The sequence below is a fragment of the Scatophagus argus genome, chromosome 24, assembly GCF_020382885.2.
Source record: "Scatophagus argus isolate fScaArg1 chromosome 24, fScaArg1.pri, whole genome shotgun sequence".
NCBI lineage: Eukaryota > Metazoa > Chordata > Actinopteri > Scatophagidae > Scatophagus > Scatophagus argus.
The window spans coordinates 10,492,793-10,510,851 of NC_058516.1; the positions used below are offsets into that span (position 1 = coordinate 10,492,793).

The 18,059-nt window shown below is 43.1% G+C and overlaps 2 protein-coding genes across 6 annotated transcripts in view; one reads left to right on the top strand and one right to left on the bottom strand.

The window, feature by feature from the left end:
- LOC124055481 (fibroblast growth factor 14-like) overlaps positions 1-7,805 on the bottom strand; it is a 54,709-nt gene extending 46,904 nt beyond the window's left edge. Inside the window, exons 1-4 of one of the 2 annotated variants that reach the window (XM_046382384.1) lie at positions 7,700-7,794; positions 6,895-6,963; positions 6,436-6,487; positions 6,257-6,349 (exon numbers count right to left, since the gene is read on the bottom strand). The gene's annotated coding sequence lies outside the window, so the exon portion shown is untranslated. Of the gene's footprint in view, positions 1-6,256; positions 6,350-6,435; positions 6,488-6,894; positions 6,964-7,699 lie in introns of both variants that reach the window. The other variant, XM_046382383.1, reaches the window with a different exon arrangement.
- Positions 7,806-9,388: 1,583 nt separating this feature from the next.
- On the top strand, positions 9,389-17,664 carry rcbtb1 (regulator of chromosome condensation (RCC1) and BTB (POZ) domain containing protein 1). Of its 4 annotated transcripts, XM_046382344.1 has the most exons (14): positions 9,403-9,482; positions 9,584-9,613; positions 10,667-10,997; positions 11,435-11,585; positions 11,975-12,141; positions 13,497-13,655; positions 13,739-13,846; positions 13,962-14,104; positions 14,424-14,487; positions 14,606-14,732; positions 14,841-14,967; positions 15,045-15,196; positions 15,300-15,430; positions 15,792-17,664. In XM_046382344.1, exons 2-14 carry the CDS (start codon positions 9,597-9,599, stop codon positions 15,930-15,932), a joined length of 1,818 nt encoding a protein of 605 aa, XP_046238300.1. In that variant the 5' UTR covers positions 9,403-9,482; positions 9,584-9,596; the 3' UTR covers positions 15,933-17,664. The 4 variants fall into 4 exon arrangements, 3 of the variants coding, with proteins under 3 accessions (XP_046238302.1, XP_046238300.1, XP_046238301.1); XM_046382346.1 differs by lacking the exon at positions 9,584-9,613 and having other exon boundaries at positions 9,389-9,482; XM_046382345.1 differs by lacking the exon at positions 9,584-9,613 and having other exon boundaries at positions 9,467-9,516.
- The last annotated feature ends 395 nt before the right edge of the window (positions 17,665-18,059 follow it).

Here is an 18,059-nt window from a genome sequence, read left to right on the forward strand (position 1 = left end):
AATCTCCCTGCTGATCAGCACAGCCAGCCAGGGACAGGAGACAGAGAGAGAGATGTCCCAACTGATCTTTCAATATGTCCACAAAGCCAACTTTAGGAGATGGACATGTTGCCCGCGAGTGTTGGACATGAACTGAAGAATGAAAAAAGTTGTACGATCCTTTAAAGTGTGAAGAAGCTGGGAGCTCTGCTGAGCATCCAGTCTCCGATCTCATGAGGGGAGATGTTCGTGTTTGTGCAGTCTGACCGAAATGTCTGCAGCCATAAGAAAAATACACACACACACACACACTCTGGTCGCTCCTATTGCACAGTATGCCGCTGAATATCCACAGTGGAAGTCTAAATAAGGCCATGTGCTGTTTAATCATGCAGGTTACTGGAGCCTGAACGGGTCTGCATGCTGCATTAGACTTGATTTTCTGCAGCATCTCTGCCACGCACGGCACGCACTCTTTTTCTGCACGCTCTGCCACTGTAGTCAGTTTATGTCCTAATGACTTATCACCCCTTCATCTTCCTCTGCCCCACTACCCCCCACCCCATCATACCCCTTTCCGCCCCCCCCCCCCCCCCGTAGTGCACTCACTTGCTGCACAACTGCGATTGCAGAGAAACACCAGCAAGCAGTCGAACAGTGCAGTCTCGGGAGCGAATACACGCGCTCGCATGCACGCGCGCACAAACAAAAGTCTTTCTCTATGACACCCACATCCTCACGTACACACAGACAAGGAGAAACGCACACACAACAAACTCACCAGTTGGGTTCTTGTTTTTCTTGAGGCTCCTGCCACAAAGACACTGCAGCATATGCGATCCTTTGCTGAAAATGTTGTTCCAAATAAACCGCATGGATTTGGCCGAGACTGGGGGGGAGGAGGAGGAGGAGGAGGTGGTGGAGGAGGAAGAGGAGGTGGGGGACGAGAGGTGCTCCGGATGCAGCAGCCTAAAATTCACCCACCGCATGGGGGCTGATCCGCCCCCCTGTTTGCATGCCAGCAGAGCCTGCCAGCTGTTGGGCTCAGTTCGGCGGTGCTTCGCCCCTCCAATCTGCACCATAGACAAGAATAAGAGCAGGAAGCCCGGCTCGTCGCCCGGTTTCTCGCCCGGTTCTTCCACAAGTCCAGAGACCAGCAACCGCACGTATTCCGCGTCGACGTCGTCCTCGTACGGCAGGAAAAGAGCAACCGCTGCGGTGCTTTTCTCCGCGGTCTCCTCCGGCTGCCCCAGCGGCCGGTGGTCCTCAGCGGCGGAGGATCGGTCGCTGCTGCTGCCGCCCGGCCGCCGCGGCGTGAAAAGCCCCCGAGCGCTCCTCTTCAAATGGCGTCGTCTGCCGCGCGGCGCGGGGAGAGGAGCGGCAGCGGCTGACAGGCATGCGGCGGCGCTAGCGTGAAGTCGGCGGTACGCGGCAGCTGTCGGCTTCTGCACAAAAAACCATTGCATATTAGTGGGGATCGCAGGGGTCGGTGTGTCCGTCCGTCCGGGAGGGGAGGGGTGCGGATACCGGGTGTCCGTCAGAAAGTCGGTGGCATCCCTGTATCCGTACAGGCAAGTACTGCAGCAGGGGGGCTCCTTTCCAAACACACACACACACTCACTCAGACACACTCGCGCACACACACGCTAGATGCAAAATCCCTTTCCAGCAGCAGCGCCGGTTCTCTGGTCAATGAGAGCGCATGCAGCGCCGGACCGGGCAGGTAAATCACTGCGGGGAATCTCTGCACTATCCCACTGTGTGTTTTTTTCTCTTTAAAAAGTCCTTATGAATATTTGATACACGTTTCGGCCTCCACTTCTCAATAATCCATAAGCTCCAATGCGCCAAGATACTGCTGCTCTCTGTCTCCTCTTCCTCTCCTCTCTCCTCCTCCTCCTCACCTTGCTGATGAAAAGGAGCAGCTGGAGTATTGCTCCGCTGCCTCTGCCACTCCAAAAACTAGATGGAGAAGATGAAAAGGACCGGGTCCGACTCGCGCTCCTCTCGTGCTCCTCTGGTGTTTCAGCGTCTTCTTCGGCAGCTCTCGAGACGACCGACGGCCGGTGGGGCGCGAGGAGGTGCACTGACTATCTGTACCCAACCAGCAACAAAGCGAGAGTAATTAAATAAAACATGTATTCCGGTTGGCGTCTTCAAAATAAAAGAACCACCAAAATCTTAAGTGAGTGCGCTTTAATCTGAGGATACGGTTTTTTTCTTCTTTTTTTTCTTATATTCTTATTCTTATCACTGTATTTTGAAAAATGTATAAAAAAAATATCAAAGAAAGAATGTGTGGTAGCTTAAAGCATTTTCAGAGCAAAAATACATGTTTCAATTGGCTGATCAAATAAAAACAATAGGCTAAAAATACTACTTTCAATTTACAGTATAGTTAGGAAATAAATAACATTGTCAACTGACATGGAAATCTGTTAAATTCTTCTGGTGAAAATAAATACGCATGATATATTTTAAAGCAACCAACAATTACGCGTGTTTCCCAAGCTTAAAAATAAATAAATAAATAAATAAATAAAATACCATCGAGTTTTGTACTGAAGGACAAAAAGTTCCCTCCGGTTTGCCCGCGCAGCTTGATGCAGCGCTACTCACTCGAGGTGCTTGCAGCTACGTAGACACGTGGTTCCCACACGGACTGACAGGATATGAACCGTAACCGGCAACATTTGTGGAGCGGAGGGGGGCATTGATATGGGTATCAGTGAGATGCCGTCACTGATATGGGTATCCTTGTCTCTTATTTCGCTGTTTTACGAACGAGCCATTTTTTGTGTCAGACAGCCTCAACTCCAAACTCCATCCAGAAAAATGTCATTTTAATGGCGCCTTCTCTCTCTGCAAAATGCACACACCTGTTGCTCGACTCCGTTGTAACACTGGGGTCTTCTTGTCAGTCCGGCTAAATGGCACTTAATCTGACTGAAGTCTTATCCTTCAGATTCACGTGGTCAAACCGTTTATTAAATCGTTTTTTTGCTGAACTGCGTGCTGTTTTGTCGTATACACCGAAAAGAAACGAAGGCTGGCGAGTCGAAGTAGAGCTGAAAATGCTGCAGTGGTTTGTGGAGAGCCGGCGCTGTCCGTGGTGCTGGATCGAGCTGCTGGCAGCACAGACACACTTTGTTAACAGACAGCTTAATTTTCCAATTAAGACGCACATGAGGTCTTTGTCAGTGACATTTCAGACCGAGTGAACAAACAGAACTACAGCGAAACGCGACAGTGACTTCATGAATTTCCAGATATAAAGTAGATTATCAAAGTCACTAATGCCTTTTCACTGCACAGCGAAAAATCATTAAAAACGTATAAGAAAAGCTTTGAAAGAGAAGCATTTGTAAAGCACACACCATTGAGTCCAGCAGCATCTCGCTTTTAAAACATCCATTCTAGTTTGCATGAGAATCATTCTAATTGTAAACCAAACGAGCACTTTCACTGAGGACTTTCTGCATGCATCACTTAGTTTTGACGTCTGCGGCATATTAAAATCCCTTCTTTTGGTGGACAGCAATGAACGTGTGGACTTGGGAACCTTGACAGAAATCCTGATGGATTGCTTTATGGCAGAAAACACTAAGAGGTTAGGTGATGTTTTGTCAGTGCATATGATGGAAAGAGTGAAAGATGAATAGAAAAAGTCTCTTAACATTATCCTTCTCCATAAAGATAAACATAACAGCAGGTGTCTTGATCAGCCATAACAACCACTATCCAGCAACAGTTTATGGGAAATTAAGTGCTGTAGCTCTGAGAAACAACAAATACACTACCTACATGAAATATGAGCAACTGACCACATCCATCATGGTCTCATTTGCTCACAATTATCACATCAAGCTAGCTGAGAATACTTGGATGTTTAAAATGACTACATATGGCACCTTTAATCTTTCAGCTGCTGCTAAACAGCCAGCAGTGTGAAAGACACTGGTCACTCAAATGAGTGAAATTCTGCAATGGAACAAGTGAGCAATAACAGACAAACCCTGGACTTCCTGGAACAGACATCACTCTCAGCTGCATTGCAGTATTGGCAAATGAGTCCAAGATAATGGCCTTTACAAACAGCAACGTCTCCTGCTCAGCTGTGACATTTGGATCACAACAAGTACCACACACAAATAGGGGATACACATGCACACATAGTCATTACTGCAAGATGACTGAAGCCTGGTAGAACCCCCCTCCCCAATACACACACACACACTCTGTTCACAATTTGTATTGTTTGGAGGAACTCAAGGCTGCAGCGTGGAAATGCTGTCATCACAGGGCAAAATATCATTTGTGCGCACAGAGAGCTGAGTCAGAATTTACACTGCTGTGTTCATCACACAATTAAAGAACACTAAACTCAGTATGAAAATTATTTTTTAAACTCTACAGAATTTGTCTTTCTTTTCAGATGAAAATGACCTTAGAGCCGTGAGCACAACCACGAGGCAAGTTTATACAATCCCAAACACTTCCACTGTTGCAATTCAATTTTTGAAAGGCTACTCGTTGAGCCTCTTGGGGGCAGTACACCTCTGATGAAGGAGATCTACCTGAGAGGTTCAATTCAGGGCAAAAACTCTGCCTCCACACTCATAAAGAATTTTAAATGATAAAACTTTTCACAGACTGCGTTTGACTTGAATCCTTTTTCATATATGAAAAAAATCTGTCGGTTTTACATAAAAAATCTGTTGAACATATTAAAGTTATGTTTGCTCAAAATGACATATTCATGTTCAACACATAAATAAAAGCGTCAAAAATATGTTTTGTGTGTGTGTATATGAATGCATGCATGTGTATATGTATATAGGCTATGTAAATGCTCCATAATATGTGCATGTGCACTGAAACAATGGGGGGTATTGTTTCAGTTCCATAAACAAATATAACAGAAAAGAAAGCCTCCCACCCACCCAAAAAAAAAAGTCCAACAACTGGAAGACGTAAGATGAAAAAATGCATACAGTCTTACAAGCAATCAAGCTGGATAGTTTTTTAACAAATACTGAACATTATTGATGGAAAAGAGGAATTTCACCGGAGACAGAATCATCAAGCTATGGTCTACTGAGCGATTACTCACACAACACAACACAACACAAAACAACTTCACCGATAAAGTCTGTTTTTAAGGACTTGGGCTTTCTTGGAGAGTGTGTTACCTTCCAGCTCCATGATCACCTTCTGAAGCACTTCAAAAGTGTACTTGTGTTCAGGTGGGTAGTTTAGGTTCAAAGCGCACATTAGGCCAAACAACATGGCAGCGGCTAAGGCAACGTTATAAAACTCCGGCAACACAATCTGGGCCTGCATGATAATCCCAGTGTCGCCTGGTTTATCACTAGCATTGCTTCGTTTGAGCATGTATATTCCCACTGTGGTCTCCTCAATGCACTCTTGGCTGAGGGATTCATCTGCTGCCTGTAGAATGCACAAACTGCAAACAGCGACTACACTACATGCTGTGTGCGTCCAGGAAATACTAAACATATGTATTGACTAATTTCATTAATTTCTGATGAGAGCAACCCAAAGGAAGAGACTGTTCAAAGGTCAAGATAAAGCCAGCAAGCACCAAGAGCAGGTCAACAAAGCTTCTCACACGACTGTTACCACACTTATTCCAAGTGTTCGCCCTAATTTTCTGGAAGGTTTAGGTGCTGTCGTTACATATATGAATGAGCTTTGACTAAAAACTGTGCATTTCCACATAATTTTGGACCACTACAGATATTTATATCACACACACACATACACACACACACACACACACACACACACACATGGGTTGTAATTTTTCCTTATGTAAAAAGAAATATGAACGAATATGCTCACTACTTTGTCTTTTAAATGGCATACCATAATCTCTGACTGCAAATTATCTACTTTCAGTTATTGCTTAATATGGTTTTTTTTTAATAGTTTGAACTATAAAATAGCAGAACATTGAGGGAAAATATGTACTATAATTTTCAGGAGCCCAAGAAAAAAAATAGCATCATCTTTTTACATTTGAAAAGCTGGAAATACCCAACATTTAGTATAATTGTATTTACTTATGTCTTATGTAATTGGCTGAAACAATGGTTATTCACACACAGCAACCCACTTGGATATTAAGATCACTACAATGTCATGTGATGAGTTAGCTAACTGTAAAGAAATTACAATAAGTAGATGTTTTAGAGCTTATACAAAATATGAAATATAACATCTCAACATACTAAACTTAAGCAAACACACTCACCACATACTCTCTCACCAGACTCCCTGGGTCTTCACTGAGGTACACGCAGAGTGACTTAATGACGCATTCTCTTCCCAAATGAACATCATCATCCTAGTCAAAGACAGAACAAGCTGTTTTGTTAGAGCCCCCTTTCCTTTAATCAAATGTTACACTCCAACCCCAGAGAGTATACTCACTTCAGCAATGGGTGCCATGATGCACTCTCAGCGCCTGCCTATTTGTCCTACTCTGTTCATAAAAAAGTCTGATCAGCTTCTCAGAGCGCACATCTAACTGTGAGAGAAATGCAGGGGCATTGAGGCGACGCGCTTGAATTCAGCATTTACCTGAAAACGAGAATGATTACATACATCAACATTAGATGTACAATTTCACAAGTGCCTTAGCAGTTGATTAACGCAAGTTTTAAAGAATGGTCTGTTCTTAAACAAAACCATTCAGGGAACATTACCAAATAAACTTGGAATATGACTAGGGACGGGCAGTATTAGCAGTATTAGGATTTACAGCAATTATCTTTACTCACAATATTTTTGAAATTAATATCATCACGCTGAAAGATTCATTCTTGTTTAAACACATCCAGTAAACCAACAAAAACAACTGAATAGTAATAATATAATAGTAATACTCACCACTACTACAGAGCCTTTGAAACCCAGCACCCAGAGCAACACATTAGTCAAGCCTTGGCTGGAGGATACCTAAACAGTAAAAATAAATAAATTTGAAAACAAAACAAAAACACACAAAGTGAAGTCAAACAACTCAACACATAACTGCAACAACTGTAAAAGAGCTGTAGTTGATAATAAACTTAAGCGCTCCGTGGGACACAGCACACAACGCTGCTTCGCTGCAGGAGAAGTAGGGTCGTGGTGCAGTGCGCCGCGGACGTGCGCGAAGGAACATCTGTCTCACCGACCGACGGACCGAACAGCCTCCCCCCCAGCTGATATAACATTGAAGCGCATTGCTAGAGTTCAACATTGCAGAATGTAAAATATTAAAATATGTACTTTGATTTTTCTGAGTTGTTTCCCCCATTTTTTTGCCACAGCCACACTTCAACAAAGCCAAAGCCAATGTTAAAATAAAGTTAGCCTATTTTGCCCACATATTCGTTAAATCAATACCTTGTTTTAAATGACAATTTGAAAAGGGTTGACCTGTGTTTTATGAATTTTCAAATACAATGCAGTTGCTGTGCACACACTACGTTACTAGACATAAAAAACAAATACAAAGATATTTAAGGACAGCATCCATGACCCTTGACCGCTACCGTTAGCATAACCAGAGAATGACAGGAAACGTTAGCATTAAGCCCGACTCGGTTTTACTTCATATTATCAGCAAACAAAAACTCAAACTTCTTGACACTTTGTATGTAAACACTCTACCTCTAAGTGCGGTTCATATATGATATGATTTAATTACCTCCACGGTGTGCAGACTAGTCGAAACCGCGGAAAATCCATTGAAGCTAGGGAGAATATGGCGGTGTTTGCTAGCTGAGCAACTGTGTTTCTGTCCTGGAGCCACCGCTAGAGGGCGGGCTTTCCCATATCCGGCTGATTAAACATAACTTTTATCTTTCCTATTCAAATGACTGAGACATGCAGATTTTAAGTTCCCCAGTATTTAAATTCTTTCGTAAGATTTAATCAAGTTTCAGGGAGAAGTATGAATCGATTATGTTGTATATGCGAAATACATATTTGTGAATTGAACTGCATCTTCCATTTTTTCAGTGCATATTTCATCATGAGGGGAGGCGATTTATAACTTCTGCCAGCAATTTGTAGCAAAACGCAGACATCTGAGTGGCCGATTTGTCCGTTGAATGTCTGAACGAGCATGCAGAGGACAGCACAGTATTGAGAAGTGGGTTAGCACTAAACCCGCTGATGCATTGATCTGTTGGCTGCAGCTTGGAGAGAAAAGCACAACACGGCTTGCATCCAGGGAATATCATGTAACTGCACTCTAAGCCACAGAATAGACTGTAACACAAGAGCTGTTGGACAAAAGTGGAACCTAAATTGGAGACGATTATCCTGATTTGTAAGCCATATTTCATCTGATCCCCTGTGATGAAACATGTGCTGCAAACACCAGAAAGAAAAAAAAAATAATCAAAAGGGTTCTTCCGGACACATCAAGCCAAAAATAAATTCTTATTTGGACCTCTGATTGTCTCCTTTCCAACAGTCCAATCAGGCCATTGCAAATGGAAAGCTTTGACTCAGCATGTTCACCTCATTTGAACCAGAAAAGCTACTATTCACAGTCGCCTGATTGAGAATCCATTCTTCAAAATTATTTTGTGACTACCCCTTTTCTCTGAAGTCCAGTGTTTGAAAACCATCATAACAATCTCATACTGAATCATGACAACTAAACTGATCCCACATTAAAACCCTAAAGCTTTAAATCCTCGTTTTCTGGCGCGTTATCAGTATCTCAAGTGATGCAGCACACACAAGTCAATGAGCCAACATTGCTGTAGCAGTGTGCCACCTGCTGGTTGTCAAGGGAAACTACATGCACATTAGGAAGTGAAGGATGTTTTTGTGTTTCTGTACAGAAGCTAGAACTACAATTGTACTGTGAGAGAAAGAAAAACAACTGTGCATGTTTTTGACATTAGTTAAAAGGAATGGAACTCATAAGACACCTTAAAAGAAGGAGTTACTTTTATTCATATTTTTGAAAACTGATTGGAGGAGGGGATGATATGGATGCTGAGAAGTTAAGAAAACAAGAGGGGCTTGTATGAGGATCTACAATCCTGATTAAAGAAAGATGATAAGGAACAAGCACAATATACAGTAGCTGGGACAATCAGTTATTTTTGTACATATACAATAAGACTCCTGTTTGCAGAAAAAAAACATTTGAAGAAGGTTCTATAGGTATAACATATATAGAATTTAAGCTGTAACAAAAGGCAAATTACAGACTTATGAACTTCTTCTTCATTGTCATCATCATCTTCTTCTTTTTCTTCTTATTATTAATATACAGAAATTAAGCTTAACCACCTACTTAAAACGGTTGTTTGGTTATTTTTCTATTGACCGGAAGGGGCATCAGTTACGCCCAAGTATCGTCTACTCTTCCGGAAATACAAGAGACGAAGAAGAGGAATTGCCGTAATTGACGCAGTAATATCAGGCATCTGTACCGGCGACAACACTGGGCGATCGATTTCAGTCGGGTAACTTTCTAGCGCTAGTGTTCTCATTGTAGACGTGGGTAATTTACTGATAGTTATATTGTATTTAAACGTCGTTGTCTGTCTTTTTTGTCTTTTCTCAGTCGGCTCGTTGTCATGGAGCGATCCCTTAGGTAGGAAGAGCACAGGAAAAAGCGCTTAACTGAGCTATTAGCTTTTCTCGTTTACCTTATGCATCAGTGCCAGTTAGCTTGTTGTGGTGCATTGCTGTATTTATTAAACAATTAAAGAGGTTTTTTTAGCAGTTTTGGCTGCAAATGTCCTGTAGCGTGTTTTGACTAGACCTGACGGAGAGGACGCGACGCCGAACTCCACTTAATAATTGGGCAATTTAAAAAAAACCCTTGTTTGACAGCTGCAGGACCTGTCGAGTCATGTATCACTAAGTCGCTTTTCTTAATCAGTTAGAGACATGTCGGTACATCTCGAGTTTGGTTATAATTTAAAGATCACTAGTAGCGTGTATTGCAACAGACGTGTAATAACGTATGTAAACAGTATGCCCATCACTCTCTGTATGTGCAGTGCTCTGAAAGTAGGTCATCGGGAGTGATTCGTCCATTGTCTATAACCGCTTATCATTTGGAGGGTCGTGGTTGGGGGGGGGGCTGGTTCCTGTCCCAGCTGACATCGGGAGAGAGGCAGGGTACACCCGGGACAGGTCGCCAGTTCATCACATCGGGGCCGACAAACAACCGTTCACACTCACATTCACATCACACATTCACCTGCATGTCATGGCGCGTTATGTGACCCCATGCTTTCAGTGCTAAGTGAAGTTTGCATGTGTAGTTGAATAAAAATGCTGCTGAATGACATATTTAACGTTCACCTATAAGCAAGATTGCAGGTTTTGTGTAGAATTTGGCCCATTTCAAAGGCTTTTAACTATATGAAGAATGAAGCTTTGCAAATAAACGAACAAACAAACAAAAAAACACTTGGGCTGCATGCCATTCCTCATTTCCATAAGCTACTTGTGATTTAATTCTTGTCAAAGCTTCTCGCTCGTGGATTAAGAACCATTGAGTTATGTTTTGCGTGTGATTCTGTGTGTCTATGTTTATATCTTACCAATCCATCTTATGCTGGTTTGTGAAGCACAGACTGCTTTCTCAGCCTGCTTCACACGTATTCAGAAAATACTTCTCATCTTTTTTTGGCAGTGTCAGCAGGGATGATTCATCTCCTTGCTCCCCACCTTCTCCAGCATCGGCGCCTCAACCTCCTCCTCCTCCTCCTCCTGCTCCTCACAACGTCCTCCTTTCTCCTCGTCACCCCTCTTCTATTCCTCCCTCCTCTCCCACATCAGGACTGACTCCTCCTCTTCCTCCTCCTCTCCGACGGGGAAGGCAGAGTTTTGCGGCAGCTATGGTGGACGTCAGCAAGTGGCCCCTGTTCTCCCTGCTGAACGCAGAGGAGCTAGCCACAATCCGACAGGCCTGTGTCTTTGGGACGTCTGCCAACGAAGCCATCTACATTACACATGGCAATGAGGTGAGGAGGGTGTTTGAGCCACCAGTATGTCCTGTGATTCCGATGTCTTTATCTAATTATTGCCAGAGTTATTATTTACTTTCAGTGAGTAATCCTTATGTGTCCTTATGAATAGTATGTCCCAAAAACCCAACCAGTGGTCATCTACACGGGTGCATGCATGATGTATGCATCTTGTTTGTGCTTTGTCTAAGCAGAGGTGATGAACTTGTGTTCCATTCATTTGGTAGATGAAATAGTAATTGTAGCGTGAAATGAACTTGCATTTATGTGCTTACTCATAACAAAAAAAAAAAAAAACTCCACTGAAGATTAAAAAGTGTAAACCATCTGTAAGCGTCCCTGCCTTTGTTCCACATTCTTATTCACCTGTCATTTAAATTTATTTCAACCCCTTTATGTTAAGTAATGTGCGCGCGTGTGTTTTTATTTCCCAGGTGTTTGTGCTTGGGTTGAACAGCAGTGGCTGCCTCGGCACAGGGGACGGTCTGAGCACCATTGTGCCAAAGAAACTGGACTTCCTGCGGGGGAAGAAGGTAGTTAGCCTGAGCTACGGCAGCGGGCCGCACGTCCTCTTGGCTACTGATGGTAGGTTACTACTTATGATGGCTATACAGATCATACATCTGCTTACAGAATATGTCTCTGCTCCCATCTCCTGTACTCTTATGTCTTCCTCTGTATGACACAGTCAGTCTTGTGATATTATTTCTCAAGGAGGACGTTCTCTTTCGTGGCTCCATTCAGCTGTCACAAAGATGCGATTTCGTTTGTTTGAAAATATGCAAATAGGTACGAATTGCTTGTGTTGCATCTGCAGCTGGGTTAAAGGGATATTTCACCCAATTCTTTGAGTTTTGTTCTTTGTAGCGTCGGGTTTCGGTGGAAGTGTTTGCGACCCCGAGTGGTGTGGTGATGACAGCGTGGATTCGTGAACCTCTGGCTCTCGGTGTAATCCTCGTGTTGATCTATTGCAGATGGACAGCTGTTCGCTTGGGGTCACAATAGCTACAGTCAGATGGGGAATGGGTGTACAAACCAGGGATTGTCTCCAGTGCTGGTCGCCGCTAACCTACAGAACAAGAAAGTGACACAAGTGGCTTGTGGCTCTCATCACTCCATGGCCCTCACTCACGACGGAGAGGTAGCTGCTATTTTCATAACTCCTAGCAGGATCAATTAAGGATTACTGACCTTATTTTTAAAATACATTTATTTTATTCTTTTTATATGGGTTGAAAATGTGATTTCAAATATGAACTGAAAGCCCATCTGTTCAGCCTTTTTATTATCTCAAACATCCATTTTTTTAATCATTGTTTTAGTCTCTAAATGGTGTGCATCAGTCTCTAAATACTTTATAGCTTCATTTGTTTTACCACCTGCCAAGTTTGATTGCGTAATTGATTGATTAAACACCCGGAGAAGTTGAGATAACTGTTATCGTTCAAGTCTCTTATTTCAGTTAATATTATACATGTCCTTACTAAACTTCTATAGTAGACGTTGGCTCGTTCACTGAAAAGCAAAAGACAGTTGGAACAAAATATCTCAACTGTTAAGGTGTTAAAATGTATGATTTGGGAGATAAAGCAAAATAGGTCTCAAAGAAGTTGACATAATGTTTTCCATGAAGCAGCAACAGCATATTTACATGTACTCATATGCACTAGCATGTTTATATTTCACGTTCAGATGGCTCATGATGGCTCCTGCTCAAGCAGTGTCAGACTAAGCAGCTTATTATTAACCCAGAGGCTTTAGGGCTAATTAGGCTGTTGTGTGGCAGCAAGTAAGAAAGGCTGTTTGCATGGTAAATATTACATCACACACAGCAGTGCTCTTCACATTGCTTTGTCTGTCTACATTGTGTAATTGTGCATCAACGCCATCATGATACACGGTGCAGTCAGGTTGAGATTGCGTACGTTTTTCATACTTTGACGTTCTGGGAAACGTGCTTATTGGCTGAGTGAGATGAGAAGATTGACACCACCTGTGACTGTTCTGCGAGAAGCTGGAGCTAACAGCTGGTTAGCTTGGCTTAGCACAAACATGTGAGCTGGGGAAACGGCTAGCATGGCCCTGTCCAAAAGTCATAAATTCCACTACACTGATTAGCACTTCTGAAGCTCAGCGGGTCCGGCAAAGAATAAGCATAGCACATAACTGCTTATAAAACCACTATTTGTCATTTTACACTTTCCACAGATTAAAAAAACATGTATAGTGTGTTAATTAGCGAGCTTTGGAGGTGCTTGTGGTTCAGTAATATAATATAATAATAATCAAGTTCAGTATTCAGGGTTGCTTTTTATTTTCTCCTGAATGAGAAAATCGAAGATAAGTCACAGCAGAGCTCTTTTAATGTAACTTAAAAATGATGTTAAAATCACCGCAGACATCAGTCCAAAATCCATGGAAAAACAAAGCAGTGATTTGGCTTGATTCAGACTTTTGTCGCATCCCCACTCCTGACCTGTCTCTTTGCCCCTCCAGGTCTTTGCGTGGGGTTATAATAACTGCGGCCAGGTTGGCTCAGGCTCCACAGCCAATCAGCCCTACCCCAGGAAAGTCACCGGCTACCTGCAGGGAAAGACCGCAGTTGGCATCACGTGCGGGCAAACTTCCTCCATGGCTGTCATCGACAACGGAGAGGTGAAAATTGCGCTACATGAACTGTTAAGTATCCCAGTGAGAACTTCATACAGAGCACAGAGGATTGTTTTGTGCACATTTAGGTCTATGGCTGGGGGTACAATGGTAATGGACAGCTGGGTACCGGTAACAATGGAAACCAGCTGACGCCTTGCCGCCTCGCCGCACTCCAAGGGGTGTGCATTCAGCAGGTGAGAGGCAGCGTAGTGTAATGCGGACTGGTGAATGTGCCTGTGCTTGATGAAAATGACGGCCGTCGCGTTGGCGTCCGCTGATGACTCAAATGTTCCCTGTGTTTTTTCCCAGATTGTATCAGGCTACGCACACTGCCTGGCGCTGACAGACGAAGGTCTGCTGTACGCCTGGGGAGCAAACACCTACGGCCAACTGGGAACTGGAAACAAGAGCAACCACCTCAGCCCTGTACAAATCATGGCTGACAAAGAGAGGTGATCAAAGCTGATTTTCGGAGGGGTATTCAGGGGAACAGATGGGCAGGTCCCATCCTGTTAAGAATTCAACTTCCTGTTTCCTGTCCTCATTTCCTCCCTCCTTACCTCACTTTCCGCTCCTTGTCCCCAAACGGTTTTCTGGTTTTCTTGTACAGTCGCCCCCCCTTCATAAACATGGACCAAATCCAAACCCGGTCCTTCCCAGCGGTCTGTGCTTCTCTGACAAAGCCGCCAAAGTTTTATCCTTGTTGCGGCTGTCACTAAATATTTCCACGTGATTCTATACACGCCACTTAACACGCTTCTCTTTGATCAGGATCGTGGAGGTGGCAGCGTGCCATTCAACACACACTTCAGCAGCCAAGACCCAAAGCGGGCAGGTAAAAATGCAAACAAATCATGTTTATAACGCCTGTGTGTGTGTGTTTTTTGTTTATTGTGTGAGCACATTTCCTGCTTTCCTACTCGGATGCTAGAAAGAGTGTTTATCCCCCCCAGGTGTATATGTGGGGTCAGTGTCGGGGTCAGTCCATCGTCATGCCACACCTCACGCACTTCACCAGCACCGACGACGTCTTCGCCTGTTTCGCCACGCCCTCCGTCATGTGGAGGCTCATTTCTGTGGGTGAGAGAGAGAGAAATCCTCAGCAGCACGTATATTTATTTTATTTATTTTTTTTTCAACATTGGCGGCGGATGAAGGGGTGATGATTTGTATTCGCCTTTATTCCAGAGCACGATGACTTCCTGACTGTAGCGGAGGCTCTGAGGAAAGAGTTTGACAGTCCAGAAACGGCTGACCTAAAGTTCAGCGTCGACGGCAAATGCATCCACGTACACAAAGCCATGCTGAAGATCAGGTCCGGCAAATTGATAGCATTGCTGTTTCTGTCCCAGTAGGGCGTAGATAACGATGACGGTCTTTTGTGTGGAGCAGGTGTGAGCATTTCCGGTCCATGTTTCGCTCCCAGTGGACGGAGGACCAGCAGGAGGTGATAGAGATCGGCCAGTTCTCCTACCCAGTCTACAGATCCTTCCTCCAGTTTCTCTACACGGACACCGTCGACCTTCCACCTGAGGATGCCATCGGTTAGCACACACACACAAGCGCGCTTACACGACCTGTCAAACAACATTCTCTCATTTGTATCGTTTCCAAGGCTGGTATTCATCACGCTTCTGTGTGCTGCAGGCCTGTTGGACTTGGCCACCTCTTACTGTGAAAACCGCCTGAAGCGTCTGTGTCAGCAGATCATCAAGAGAGGAATCACGGTGGAAAACGCCTTCACCCTGCTGTCAGCCGCCATACGATATGACGCAGAGGTACAGCGTGCGCAGACATACCGGATAAACCAGTTGGCGTGTCGGGTGTAACACAGCGCAGTGTGAATTTCCTGTGCTGCAGTCGACAAAGCCTCCAGAATCCCAACACTTTAATGTTATCACAGTTGAATTTTTCCTGACAAGATTGTGTTTGTCTCCCATGTTGTTCCTTCTGTTGAGCGCAGAGCAGGTGACACCCAGTGTACACACAGAGAACTACATGAACAATATTACATACTAGATCTCTGTTACAGAAATGTCTCCTGCGGTTGACTATGTAATGCTCCATTTTCTGCTCTATCCCGATGTGTACATAACGTGCATCCTAATCCAGTCTCGTGTTAAATTTGTCTCTTTCCAGGATCTGGAAGTGTTTTGTTTCAGGTTTTGTGTAAACCATCTGACTCAGGTGACTCAGACCGAAGCCTTCTGGCAGGTGGACGGAGCGATGCTCAAGGAGTTTATCAGCAGGGCCAGCCGCTGCGGAGCCTTCAAGAACTGAGTGCGTTTTTTGGTCATTTTTTTTTATATATATAAAATCACTTGCAAGCTAATGTCCTGACAAAGTGGATGCCGTTGTCCTCCAGAGTGTGGCGCTGACCTTTCAGCTCTGATCACGAGCTTGAGTGAATTCTGAGACTTTTTTTTAATCTGCATCCTTTATAAGTGGCAGGACTCTAATTGGACCTGAAATCAGCACTTTGGCCACTTCCTGTGGAGTCGCTCAACAAACTCGTGGCGCCTTTTCTCTGTCACACTGCATTATATTCTTTACATGCTGTATTTATACTTGAATTTATTTATTTGTTTCCTCCTTTTACTTCTGGAAAAGTTAACTCTATGTGAGACCACTAAGGAAGCAGAACGGTAGGAAAGGGAGACTAGCTCAAAGAACAGCCAGTGTCTTTGTTAGGGAACTGAAAGACACATTTTGTCAAAAGGGGTTAGATAACTGACCCACACTGGCCAGGACACTAGTACCACTGACAAACATCTACTTTCATTTTCAGGCAAAAGCAGCTACTGAATGTGCTGAACCTTCATCTCTAATTTAACTGTCAAAGCAGAAATTCTGTAGATTTTTGGTAGCTAAAACCCATTGTGGGATGTATAGTGTTTTTCCTTTCTATACTCGAGTCAGTTTTCTTTTGGTATCTTCACTCTGCCTCACATAAACTTTTTGCTCTATGGCACTTTAAGAAATGACATTTGCTTCTTCTTTGATATTCAGTAAAATTGCACAAATTCTTTAAAACACTGTGGAAGGGAAGACTAAATAACTTGAACCTCAAAAGCAACAGCAAACATTTGAGGCACTGTTACGTAACCAGTGGCTTTATTCCTTCTTTGCAAGTGTGAAATGTATGTAAGATGGGTGGCATGTTACAGATGGTATATATTCTAAGAATTTTCCTTCAGCCACAGGGACTTTTAACAAACTTATCCAAGGTGACTGTTTTCATCTGTTTGTACTTACTAATTTGTTTTATTAAGAAGCAAATAAGCAGCGCAGCAAAGCGAGAGAGACCAAAATGATACTTTAGTAATTCCTTGGTAATTTACAACATTTTTTACAGGTTTTGTCTGTAGATACCGTGGAAATGCACTGCGAGATAAAGCAATACAAACACTTTGTTGAGACATGAGATGATTTCTTTGTATTCTGTTTAGTTTGAGCTTCTGATGACCAAATTCGGCCTGTAGGTCCCAGTTTCTGCTGCCAGGCGAGTTGGACTGTTACTGACCAGATCAGACCGATGAGTTCAGTTTCTCTTTATTGATGCACTCGGATGCTTGAAATAATCACATTCATGTGGTTTGAACTTGAGTATGATTTCAGTTTATTATAAGAGCACAGTTTTATTCAGGTTAGAAAACAAGGTGAGGTCAGGGGGCGAATGATTGCTTCAGAGGAATGACAAGCAGGTTTACATTTTTTCCTCTTGTTTTATGTGAAAAGCAAACTGGGAAAAAAAAAAGATTGTTTTACTTAATGCATTAAGATAAGAATATATATTTTTATTGTGTAGGACAAGTTTATAAAGCTGCTGGTGACTGGTTTAAATTCAGCTTACAGCATAGGGCTTTACTTTGAAGCAATCAGCATGAGCATGGTGGGACTTATATGGCTGTTTTTGCTGTTACATGACTGTTGTTTTACTTTATTATACTTTATTTTTTATATTTTGCGATGGGATGATATGTTTCTGTAAAATAAAAATAAATAAGTCCGACTCTTTCTTGTGTTAAAATGATGTTATTTGTCATTTCGGTGTTTAAATGTTTGTTTCTGCATGTTATTTTGTACGTTTTTACAAGCAGTACTTTAGTGATGATACATGTCAATAGTGTGCTGTCACCTAGTGAAAAAAAATGGTATTGAACCCAAGCCTCGTTGCCCAGTCCGCTTGACTGCGTCAGAGGATGTCCCGGAAGTAACCCGGAACTTTGTCAAGTTACAAATGGTTAGCCGCAACATGAACAGTGGTAAGAAAAATTTTCCTTTGAAATAAGATACTAATACTACATGGGTAAAATATGAATAATAAAGGACTGCAGTGTGTAACTTAAACCTGTTGCGTTCAACTTCAGGTAAGTATAAGTGTAGGTGCCTTATGTTTTGGTGTGC